This window comes from Leishmania mexicana, contig 63 (genome assembly GCF_000234665.1).
Source record: "Leishmania mexicana MHOM/GT/2001/U1103 WGS CADB00000000 data, contig 63, whole genome shotgun sequence".
Lineage (NCBI taxonomy): Eukaryota > Euglenozoa > Kinetoplastea > Trypanosomatida > Trypanosomatidae > Leishmania > Leishmania mexicana.
This window is the reverse complement of record NW_003946375.1, coordinates 1,157-12,076: the sequence shown is the minus strand read 5'-3', so window position 1 is coordinate 12,076 and position 10,920 is coordinate 1,157. Positions and strand designations below refer to the sequence as shown.

Here is a 10,920-nt window from a genome sequence, read left to right as displayed (position 1 = left end):
GTTGGCGTGGCACCTCTGTGGCCTCGATGGCATCGCTTACTGTGTCTTGTGTTTTGTTTGCACGGGTCTGTTCGCAGACGTCACGGCAGCACTGCGATCCATCTCCTCCGCCTCTTCCGCCCCTCCCCCCCCCCCCACATCCACACAGCGGCAGTCGCCTCACCGACTAATGGCGCTCTGCGGTGGTAGCCGCACCAAGAGCAAGGCAAGGGAACACGATGACCAGAGGAAGGTGCACGACTTCAAGTATGGCGGCCCTGCGGTCACGGGGGACTGCTACCCCCTCTTTGAAGACGGCCGATGCTACCGGGTGGAGGTGGACAGGCACAAGTGGTTCCTCTACAACGACTCGCTGGACATGGAGATGCACGTCAGCTTCACCTTCCAAAAAACGACGGCCGTTTACAAAACAGAGCATGGCCGGACGACGGTGAGGAAGACGCCCACCGGGGGGACACAGTGCTCCGTCGTCGTCTACCCGCTGGAGACGCTGCCGTACGTGAAGGTCACCAAGAGGACGCAGATCTTATACAGCGCCGCGTGCGTGTCGCGCGACTTGGCCCCGGGCTACATTGAGAAGGTTAACCGCGAGGCGAAGGCGAAGTGCATGCACGAGACGCAAAAGGTGGCCGGCGTGGCTGGGGTGAGCCACAACGAGGAGGAAATCCTGTGCAGGTGCCGGAAGAGCAAGATCCTATACATCGACATGGGCTTCCCCCCATCCGAGGCGGCTCTGAAGCGACCTCACGACAAGCAGAGCGTGGCAAGCATGCACGCCATCGCGTGGAGACGGCCGCAGGACTACCTACCGGCGATAGCGCACGAGGAGATCAAGCTGTTCCGTCACGGCGTGAGCGCTGCCGGCATTGGGCAGGGTCACCTCGGCGACTGCTGGCTCATGTGCTCGATCGCGGTCGTGGCGGAGAGCACGACGATGGTGAAGGACATCTTTCGCCACCCTGTCTCCCAGTCGAGGCGAAAGAAAGAGGAGCGGGCGGGCGGCTACCGCGTGTGCATCAGTAAGAACGGCTGGTTCCACCACATCATTGTCGACAGCTACCTGCCGACGTACAACGGGGTCGTTTACTTTGCCCGCTCCACCGGTGACCCGTACGAGCTGTGGGTGTCGCTGCTGGAGAAGGCGTATGCCAAGCTGCAGGGCTCGTACGCGTCCATTGTCGGCGGCAATCCTCTGCACGCCCTGCAGGATTTGACGGGGTTTCCGGTGTACTCCTTCACAAATACGTGGAGGGCAGCGGCGAATGAGGAGGCGGTCGCATCTCAGTTTTTCAAGGACCTGCTGCGCTACCGCAAGAATGGCTACCTCATCTCGATCAGCACTCCAGGCACGGACACGAGCGCGTACAACGCTGGTAGCGGGAATGCGAACGAGGCATCACTTGCGGCGCGCTACAAGACGGCGGGCCTGAGCACCGGCCACTCCTACTCGGTGCTGATGGTGCGCCAGTTTGTCATTCCGCGAGTGAAGCTGCTGAAGATACGCAACCCGTGGGGAAGCGGTGACGAGTGGACCGGCGCATGGGGCAAGAACAGCACCGGGTGGCAGAAGCACTCCTTGGTGCGCCGGTCGTGCAAGCCGAGCAAGGTGAGCGATGGCACTTTCTGGATGGAGTGGAGGGACGCGGTGCAGTTCTTTGAGGGTGGCGGGGTCTGCATGGTGAAGAAGGCCTGGTACCAGTATCGCTTCCCGGGCCAGTTCATTGGCATAATCCCGTCCGTCGTGCTAAAGATCGAACTCAGGAAGAAGCAGAAACTACTCTTCACCCTGTCACAGAAGGACCGCCGCCTGCAGAACCCCGACGACCCGGATCAGCTGTACAAGGGGCTGCTTATCTCCGTCACGGGGCACAACGCGCAGAAGGGCACGCAGCAGATTGTGGCCCTCAGCACCGATAACCCCGAGGTGCATCCACCAGAGAAGTACGAGTACATTGTTGCCCGCGACGTTGGCCTCGAGCTCGAGCTCGACCCCACAAAAGGCCCCTTCTACGTCATTCCGCGCATCATGACGACGAACCAAAACGGCCCGAAGGACTTCACACTGGGCATGCTGGCACCCAACAAGTCAACCGCAAGAGGACTGCGGGTGTCTTTTGTACACCTGCCCGACACGTGCCCGACGCTCCGCAACGTGGTGTCATTCCCAATGAACGGGGAGGCGGCGACACATGTGCGATTTCAGTACAAGAAGCGCGGCGGTGCGCCCCGCGTAAAGGCGGGCATCACCGTCTTTGACGCCACCCACGTGACGGAGACGTACCTCCACCCCCAATAAAGGCGTCTGCAAGTGCGGACTGCGCGCTCGCGGCCAGCGATCCGTGTTTGTGTACTGACGGCGTTGCCGAGCACATTCGTCCGTATGGAAGAGTGGCGTGCGCTGGTTCAGCGTTCCTGCACGACTGCGAGCACACGCAGGTGCCAGCACTCGTCCTACATTCACAGCGCACCTCCGAGTAACCGCCGCCTAAACCGCGGTTCCACCCGTGTGCATCATACACACGATGTCTTCCCACACAGTAGACGTCGGCTTTCGTACAGCGCTGCCGCCGGTGATGCCGGGCCCCACTGATCGCCCTCCGTTCCGCGACCCCTCTCGCACGCTGTAGGGGGCGTGCCGGAGCGGTGTGCGCCGTATGCGGCTGTTGTGTTGCCGGTGCGGAGGGGGCCCCTCTTCCGCTGTGCGCCGGTGCGCGGATTGCGGGTGGGTGAATGGTCGTGGTGCCGCGGGAGGGTGTGCGGGTGTGGGGGTGTGGAGGAGTGCGCCCGTGGCGTGGAGGGCCCTGCCGTGCGGCAGCTGGCTGGGGACGGCTGCGAGGTGGTCGGTGGAAGGAGCGGGTGCGGCAGCGGTGCCAGCAACGACGGTGGCGCTGCAGTGGTCGGCCGGGAGCGCGGCGCATCGCCTGTCGAGGGGCGTGAGCCGGACACGCGTGGCTGCGCGGATGCCGCAGGTGCGACACCGTGGCGGTGCTGCGGCCGGTGCCGCTGGCCGTGGCGCACACGCTGCTGCCCCTACTCTGGACCTCTACGCGGACCTGCTGACCGGGCGGCGACTGGAGCGGCTCTCGCCGGCGTAGGGGCACCTCCGGGATTGCGTGTACGTACTCTGCGGGGAGGTGTTTGTGGGGGCGGTGTGCCGTGGCGGAGGCGGCTTGGATGAGCTGCTTGCCGCCTGTGACGGGCGCCGTGTCTGTACGGGGAGGCGCAGGGATGCCAGGCTGCTGAGGGCTGTGCGGCGCTGCGGGACATGGCGCTGGGCGATCGCGCAGGGTGTGCGTGGGTGCTCGGCGGCAGGCCTGTGCGCTGCGCCTCCCGGTGGTGCTGGCTGTAGGCGCGCTGTGAAGTGAGGATGTGATGGGTGAGCGCGGGTGGTGTGTGTGTGCGAGCGCGTGTGTGTCTGGGCGGAGGGGCGTGTGCACGGATGCAGGGCCCCAACGCGTGCTGCGACTGGCACCGGCGCCTTCGTCGGCGCATCGCGCGCACACGGTGTGGCTGCGTCTCACACCCCCTGCTCGCTGGTGACGTCTGTCTGTGGTGTGGTGCGGGGCTGCTGCGGTGCGGTGTCTGTGCGTGTTGGGTCCGTCTGCGCAGCCGCCGTGCCCCTGCCTGCTGTGTGCCGCGAGGGGGGCTGTGTGCTTGTGTGCTGGTGTCTCCCCCGGCGCTGCTGTGGTCGGTGTGTGCTCTGCTGTGCGGGCCGGTGCTCGGGTGCGACGGTGCGTGGTGGCGGTGCTGCATGCCGCCCGCCCGCACGCCGTGGCGGCCCGCCTCGCCTGCGCACGGGTCTCCATCGTGGCCGCGCAGGCGCTCGTTTGGTGACGCGGAAGCGAGAAGGTCGCAGCCGGAGGCACCGGGCGGTGTGCTGTGCGCCTGCGTGTCGTTGCACTCTCTCCCCCTCGTCCTCGCTGTGCGGCGCGCGGCACATGCCCCGGCCTCCTCTCCTGATGCTTTTTGTCTGTGCGCATGCCAGCCAACGGCGCATCCGCCCCCGCTGCGCACGCCTGGCAGTCTCCGCTGCCTGTGACCTCCCCCTGCCTCCCCACTCTCTGTGTCTCTGTCCCCTCCTCTCTCCTCGCCCCTGTCCGTCTGCGTCCTCTCACAACACGCGCGCACCCCCCACCGAACACCGACAACGCGCGCATGAACGTCGACGCAACGCACCTGTGCATGTGCTGTCAAGGCTCTCCCTCGCTGTCTCCGGCCTGCACCCCCGCGCCCTCCTCGCCCGCTCTGTTGCGCCGTCTCGACCCCCAGACCCTGCGCCTCGCCCTTTGTGCTGTGTGCCTCCGCCTCGCCTCTCTCAGCTCTGCGTTGTGCGGTCTCCAAAATGGCGGTGAAGCTCGGCGTCATCATCTACGTGGTGCTCCAGCTCATCGCGTTCGTGTTCGTGATGATCGGCACAGGAGTCGATATGTTTTACATCAAGCCGGAGGGCAGCTTTGGCTTGAGGGTGTGCATCACGTTGTGGGGTGGAAAGACCGATTGCCGAAAGGTCCAGGTATCAAACCCTGGGAACAAACTGTGGCTGCTGTGCCCGCGCATCCGGGACAACTTCCGGCTCGCTCAGGCGTTCGCTATCATCTCCATCTTCGTGTACGGCGCGGCACTGCTATTCGGCTGCCTTTTGCTGTACTGTTGCACTGGCTTCCGCTGGCTCTGCCTGGCGCTGAACATCGTGGGCGCTGTCACCGCTGGTTTTGTCTGGGCGCTCATGGTGATGACCTACAAAGTGCACGCTCCAAAGTACGTGGAGCTGAGCAGAGTCTTCGATTTTGGCACTGGCTTCGGTCTCTACGTGTGTGCCTGGGTGCTGGATATCCTCGACCTCATCTTCCTGCTGCTCCCGTGGCAACTCGGGGAATCTGGTGATAGTGAGGAGTCGAAGGAGTATACGGAGGAGATGCAGGAGGAAGAGTCAAAGCCAGAGGAGGAGGACGTGGAGTCAAAGTTAACGGAGGAGTAGGAGGGAGAATGCCGCAGGATTGCACGGTAGAGCTTTGCGGCAGCGCGGCAGCTCCACCGAGGCGTCGCCGTGGAGTGGCCTGATGAGCTGCTGCCTTCGGGACAGACGGAGGGCGCGGAGGCTGCGGACGCTGGCCTCGGTCTTTCGCCGGCACCCTCTCTCTCTCGCCGCCGCTTGGTGCGTGCGTGCGCGGCGCGGGTGACGCGTTGGCGATGCGGTGCAGCGGCGCACGCGCACCCTGCCCGCACGTCCCGAGGAGCCCCTCTCTGTTTCTGCGCTGCGGCGTCGGCTTCCTCGTTTGCGTGGTGCTGTGCGGCTGTCGGTGCGTGCGGGCTCCCTGTCGAGTGTCGATGTGGCTTCGCTGTCGAGTGCGCGTGGTGGCGTGATGACGGTTTCTGCGTGGCCGTCCTCGTCCTCTCCTGCGCGTGTCCTCTGCGCCGTGCCCGCCGCTCCGTCCGCTGTTGCATGTGCTGCGCTGCACGGCGCCGTGTGCTCTGCAGTGGGCGACGCACCGTTAGCGGGGACGGGCGCACCGACGACCCTGCCCTAATGCATGCCGGCGCTACGCCCCATTGCGAAGCGTGAGCGTGAGAGGGGCAGCGAGGGCATGGCACGGCCGCCGCCAGGGCCGGACGGTGACCGCGGGAATGCGACGGAGCGTGGCGGCGAGGGTGCGCGGAGGGCAGGGGGGGGGGGGAGACGGACGCGCTTGAGAGAGCGGCGGGAGGCGCAGCGCCGCACCGCGTCTCTGTGGTGTCTCTCTCACGTCCGCCGTTGCCTCCGCCCTCGCGTGTCTGCCTCACCCCCTGGCGCACACCGCACGGACTGCTCGAGGGGAGACGGGGTGCGCTGGTGTGGTGGTGGCGGGTGCAGGCGACACACCGGTGCACACGCAACGCCAGAGGGGGGCGACTGCAGGTCTTGCTCTTCTTCGCGAGGCATGCACGCCCTACGTGTGCGCGTACGCGTAAGCACCTGCTGCTGCGCAGGAGGGCACCCCCGGCGTGCAGGGGAGTGCGGGGCCGGCGAGGCGTGTGGGAAGGCGGAGGCGGCTCCGATGCGGCTGCGGAGGCGACGTGACGTCGGGCATGTGCGTGTGGCGCTTGCGCGTTGCTGCTCTCTGGAGCCGTCCTGACGACCGCGCACTGCGCTCCTCTCCGTCTCTCGCTTGTTTCCGGTTTCGTTTCGACCCGCGCCTCCCCTCGATTGGCTACTGTGCCGCACGGCGTGCGCGTGTGTGCGTGTGCCCGCGCCCCTGTGGTCGTCCACCTCCTTGCTCAGTGGATGGCGCCACCATGGCGCCCCTGCCCTGCTGCGACGGCTCCCCGCGGCGCTCGCACTCAGAGGGCGAGGATGGCGGCACCACAACTCTGTGAAGCCGTCGCGCGCACTCTCTGCACCACCTAGTTTTGTTGCTGTTGTTTCCTTATCTATTCCCGTTATCGTGGCCGCACCCGCCGTTCCGCGCTCTCCTCTCTCTCTCCCCTCTGCAGGTGAAGGACGTGTTCGGTGTTCGACTGTCTGCCTGCGTCCGCGTGCGTGCGTGCGTGTGCGTGACCACTTATTTGCTTGCTGAGTCTTTATTATGTCTTTACCTTTCCTGTGTCGTATCTTCCTCTGCGTTGTTTGCTTGGGTGCCTCGTCACACCACCAAGTCCTCCCGACGCGGGTGTGGAGAGTGTCTACCCTGTATTACGGCATGCCGCGGCTTGAGGCGTGTGAGGGGGGAGGCATGGCATCTGCCGGCAGAGCACAGGCCTCAAAAGGCCCTGACCTGCGGCTGGCCAACTTCCTCTCTGCGCTCGCCCGGCATGCACCTAGACCACCCCCTGTTACCCACGCGACTGACGTCGCCGCTTCCGCCCTCGAGCAGGACCGTGGTCGCGCCCCGCGTGGACGGAGGCATGCCGTGCACCCTTGTCTCCGCCTTGCGCTGCTAGCGCTGCACGCACGCGAGGAGGGGACGAGCACGCACAGGATGTGCCGGTGAGGCGCATGCCCCGGATGCGCGGGAGGCGGTGCGTCCATGGCGACCGGGATGCAGCCGTGGTGCAACGGAGGCGGGTGCGCTGTGCTTGAGCTCGTGTGTTTGTGGACGTGTCGGTGTGGTGTGGCGCCGGCAAGTGCCGCCGTGCGTCCGGCAGCCACGCCAACCGCAGACCGCCAACCCTCCAAACGAGAGGGGCGGAGCACGCGCGCCGGGCCGTGACGGGGTGTGACGCTTTCGTCTCGTCGAGACGGCTCGCGTTTGCGTCGGCCCGGGACGGCGGAGCGCGTGTGTGCGCGTGCCTCTCGCCCCCTTTTTTCTCGCTTTGTCTTTCCTTCTGTGTTACGTCCCCCCGCGCGCGACTCTGTTCGTTATGCCTCTCTTGCACTCGCGCTCTCGTGACGTCCGCTGGGCGACGCCGACGGCGTGCGCGCCGGCACTGGGCTCGCCCCCCCCTTCTGCGAGGGGAGGGGTAGGGGGTGCGGCGAGCACCTTGCTGCTGCCAGCGGCGCGGCTGTGCTATGTGCGTGCGTGTGTGTGCCTCGCGGCGACGCCGCCTCCATGTGCGCTCACTTCTCCTCGTCTGCCCCTCTCTTCTCTGCTGCGCCTTGGCGCTTGTCTCATGCGTGCTTCATGGCGAGGCACGAGGATGGGGAGCGACACCGCCGGGGTGAGCGCGACCCCCCGCACACCAAAACGGGGATACACCCATGGGCCGGCAGCGGTACGCGCTCCGGCGGACTGGGCAGGCGGGATGCGGGCAGAGGCACCGCCGACATCTGTGTGTGCGCGGTGGGCGGCACAGGTGGCGCTGCTGCTGGTGCATGTGATGCTGCCGCATGCGGTGCGGTGTGCTGCTTTCCGGATTGCCCGCGCGGCTGGCGCGCTGGTGGTGGCGTCGCCTCCTAGTAACGTCGCATCGCTGCCGTGGCTCTGCCGGCGTGCGTTGACGGTGAGCCGTCGGATGCACACGCCACGGCGCGGTGACGCACTGCGACGTGGGGCCCGCGAGGTGCGTGCGAGTGCGGGTGTGTTGCCGAGCACTTGCTGCGGGAGGACGCTCGCCGGCTGCGGAGGCTCGGCTGCCTGTGCTGGGATGGCAGGCGTGCATGCACGGAAGCGATGCGGCGGACTGACGCGGTGTGTGCGCGGTGCACGGGCGGAGTCGCTGACGCGTGCGCATGCGTGTGTGTTTGTGTGCTGTGGTGCGTGCGTGCGCGTTGGTGAGTGGATGCTGACGGGGCACTGGCGCGCCCGCCGTCTCCTGGCTGCCTCGTCCTCTCCGCTGCAGGCCTGCGGGCGAGTGTGCCGGTGCCTGCGGACGGGCTTGGATGCGCTGCAGCCGGTGATGCCGGGCCCACTGGTCGCCCTCCGTTCCGCGACCCCTCTCGGACGCTGTAGGGGGCGTGCCGGTGCGGAGGGGGCCCCTCCTCCGCTGTGCGCCGGTGCGCGGATTGCGGGTGTCGGGGGAGTGCGCCCGTGGCGTGGAGGGCCCTTCCGTGCGGCAGCTGGCTGGGGGCGGCTGCGAGGTGGTCGGTGGAAGGCGCCCGCGCCGGCTGCCGGGAGAAGGAGCGGATACGGACGTCTGACGAGCGGGGGCTGGACTGGGAGGGCGTGTGTGTCGCCGCCGTTGAGGTGGTCGGTCGCTTTCCTCTGTACTGACGAAAGAGGACTCGCGTGCGCTCGTGTCCGTTGCCTCCTCCGTGTTCGATCAGCGGGGTGGTTGGCGTCGTAGCACCTGCTGTATTGGGCATCCACGGTGGGGCGGATTGGGCACTGCTTGTCGCGTCGAAAGTAACTGCGGCGCCGTTTGCCGCGGACGCCGCGGACCGGAGTGCGTGGACGCTGTGGTCGTCGTTGCTATGGAGATGCCACCGCCGCCCAGCGCTGCCGGTGCCATTTGCTTGAGGGCGGCGTGACGTGGGCCCTGCTGAGCACCCGCCCTGTCCACATCCTCATTGCCGACCCGTATTGCCCAGGCTGGTACGCGGTGCGGACCCTCATCGTCGTGCTCTCGACGATCCGCGGCGCTGCATGGAGGGAGCCGCGACGGAGCGCTGGCCTTGAGGGGCGTCGTGGACTGCGTCCTCACTCGGGCGCTGTTTTCGTGCGGGCTCCCCGTCGGCGGCGTGCGCTCCCGGGACGAGCGGAGGATGGACCCGTGGCCCTGATGCTTGACCGGGAGCAGGCGCATGGGACGGTGAGACGGGCCGAAGGGGGCCGACGCTGGCAGGGGAGCGGGAGATCGGGGTGCCACTGCCACGGGTCGAGCACGGGATGGGGGAGGGAGTGGGGGACGGCGGGAGCGGACAGGAGGAGGGCGAGGCAGCGGAATGGAGCGGGCGCGCTGTTGCACGCGTCCCGTGGCAGCCGGCACCCGCACGCGCCGCTGTACCGCTGGTGGGGGTGCCGGCAGCTTGTGGGAAGCGCGGGGCGACTGCGGCAGAGCATCTGGAGCGCGACAGGGTGGGCGCCGCGTGGCAGCCTCTGAGATCGGGGCCGGCTGTTGGCGGGCAGGAGGGACCTGGCGATGGACCCGCGCGCGGCGGTGCTGTCCATCGGCGGCATGGGGGCGTGGCGTCCGGCGGGGCGCGGGCGTGGCCGGGAGATGCGTGCTGTGCGAGGGCTGGACGGGGACTGCCCCACGGTCCGACGCGGCTGGTCACGGCCCCGGGAGCAGCGTCTCCCTCCGTCCGAATCGCCTGTGTGACGTGCGTGGCGACGAAACCGCGTGCCTGGCTGTGTGGGTGCTGCGGCCGTGTGCGCGGCACTGCGGGCGGAGCGGAGGCGCCGTGTGTGTGGGGGGAGGAGGGGCTGTGGCAAGGGTTGCTCGTGTGCCTGCGCAACGTGCCCGCCTCAGAGAGCCCTGCGGCCGTTTTCTGCGGAGGGCATCGCAGCGCGCGGTGCGGCTGCCGTGGTGAAATGATGCGACTGCGGCCGTGGCGCGGCCGGCTCCGTCTTCTGCGTGGCGGGAGGGAGACATGGACTGAGAGGGAGCAACTGTTCCTGTGGCCGCGCGGTGTGCTAGGAGTGAGCGAGCCAGTGCGCGGATCGACGGCATGCGGGCTGCAGGCTGATGTTGAGGCGCGGGGTCGGCGATTCCGGCGGCATGCCGGCTGGGTGTCGCTCTCCGTAGCGGCGAAGCGGCAGTGGCCCCCAGGCGCTGGAGGGGTGGCTTGCGACGGGGATGCGAGCGGTGTCTACCTTGGGGGAAGAGCCGTGAGGAGGCTGCGCGCGGAGCGGACGGGCAACCGGACGATGGCCCCGCTGGGGCGTGTGCTGCGACGACTGCGGCTGAGGGCCGGGCTCGTGGCGATTGCTGCTCGTGGGCTCTGGCGGCTTCTGGATGGTGCGGGGCGGCTGCCGTCTGTGCGGTGGCGCTTTGCGCTGGGTGGCCGCTGACTGGTCGCGCTGTGCGGGAGCGCCGGGGGTGAGCTGGACGAACGGTGCCCGTGTGCCGCAGCGCGCACGCGACGGCGCAGCTGCGCAGGGGCGCTTTGCGGCGAAGACGCGCTGCGCGAGGGTGCGTGCAGGAGGCGCGACCGCCATCGGCGTCGCTGTGTGCGGCAGCGGTGCCAGCAACGACGGTGGCGCTGCACTCGTTGGGCGGGAACGCGGCGCATCGGCTGTCGAGGGGCGTGAGCCGGGACGGCGCGGGGCCGCTGGGTTTTGGCCGGTGCTTGACCTGCTAGGCGCAGCACACCGTCGCACTGTGGGCCTCACCCGGTAGTGTGTGTGCGGTGGAGGTCGTTGTGCTGCGCTGCAATGGGCGGCATGGACACGATCGGCGTTGTCGTGGACGTCGGCAGCGCGAATGCCCTTGGTGTGCCGCTCGTCGAGGCCTGTGGCGACCCGCTCGGCGTCATGTCGGCATCATGTTGGACCTTGACGTCCATGGTGAATGCCGGGACACGCGTGGCTGCGCGGACGCTGGCGTGCGGTCGCCGCATGTGCG

The 10,920-nt window shown here is 67.7% G+C and overlaps 2 protein-coding genes across 2 annotated transcripts; both read left to right on the top strand.

The window, feature by feature from the left end:
* Positions 1 to 169: 169 nt before the first annotated feature.
* On the top strand, positions 170 to 2,296 carry LmxM_30_0460c_1 (uncharacterized protein; the record flags this gene model as incomplete). The annotated part of the gene is made up of 1 exon (XM_003886478.1): positions 170 to 2,296. The coding sequence occupies one exon, from the start codon at positions 170 to 172 to the stop codon at positions 2,294 to 2,296; it is 2,127 nt and encodes a 708-aa protein (XP_003886527.1).
* A 2,046-nt stretch (positions 2,297 to 4,342) lies between these two features.
* On the top strand, positions 4,343 to 4,978 carry LmxM_30_0452c_1 (uncharacterized protein; the record flags this gene model as incomplete). The annotated part of the gene is made up of 1 exon (XM_003886477.1): positions 4,343 to 4,978. One exon carries the CDS (start codon positions 4,343 to 4,345, stop codon positions 4,976 to 4,978), a length of 636 nt encoding a protein of 211 aa, XP_003886526.1.
* Between the last annotated feature and the right edge of the window lie 5,942 nt (positions 4,979 to 10,920).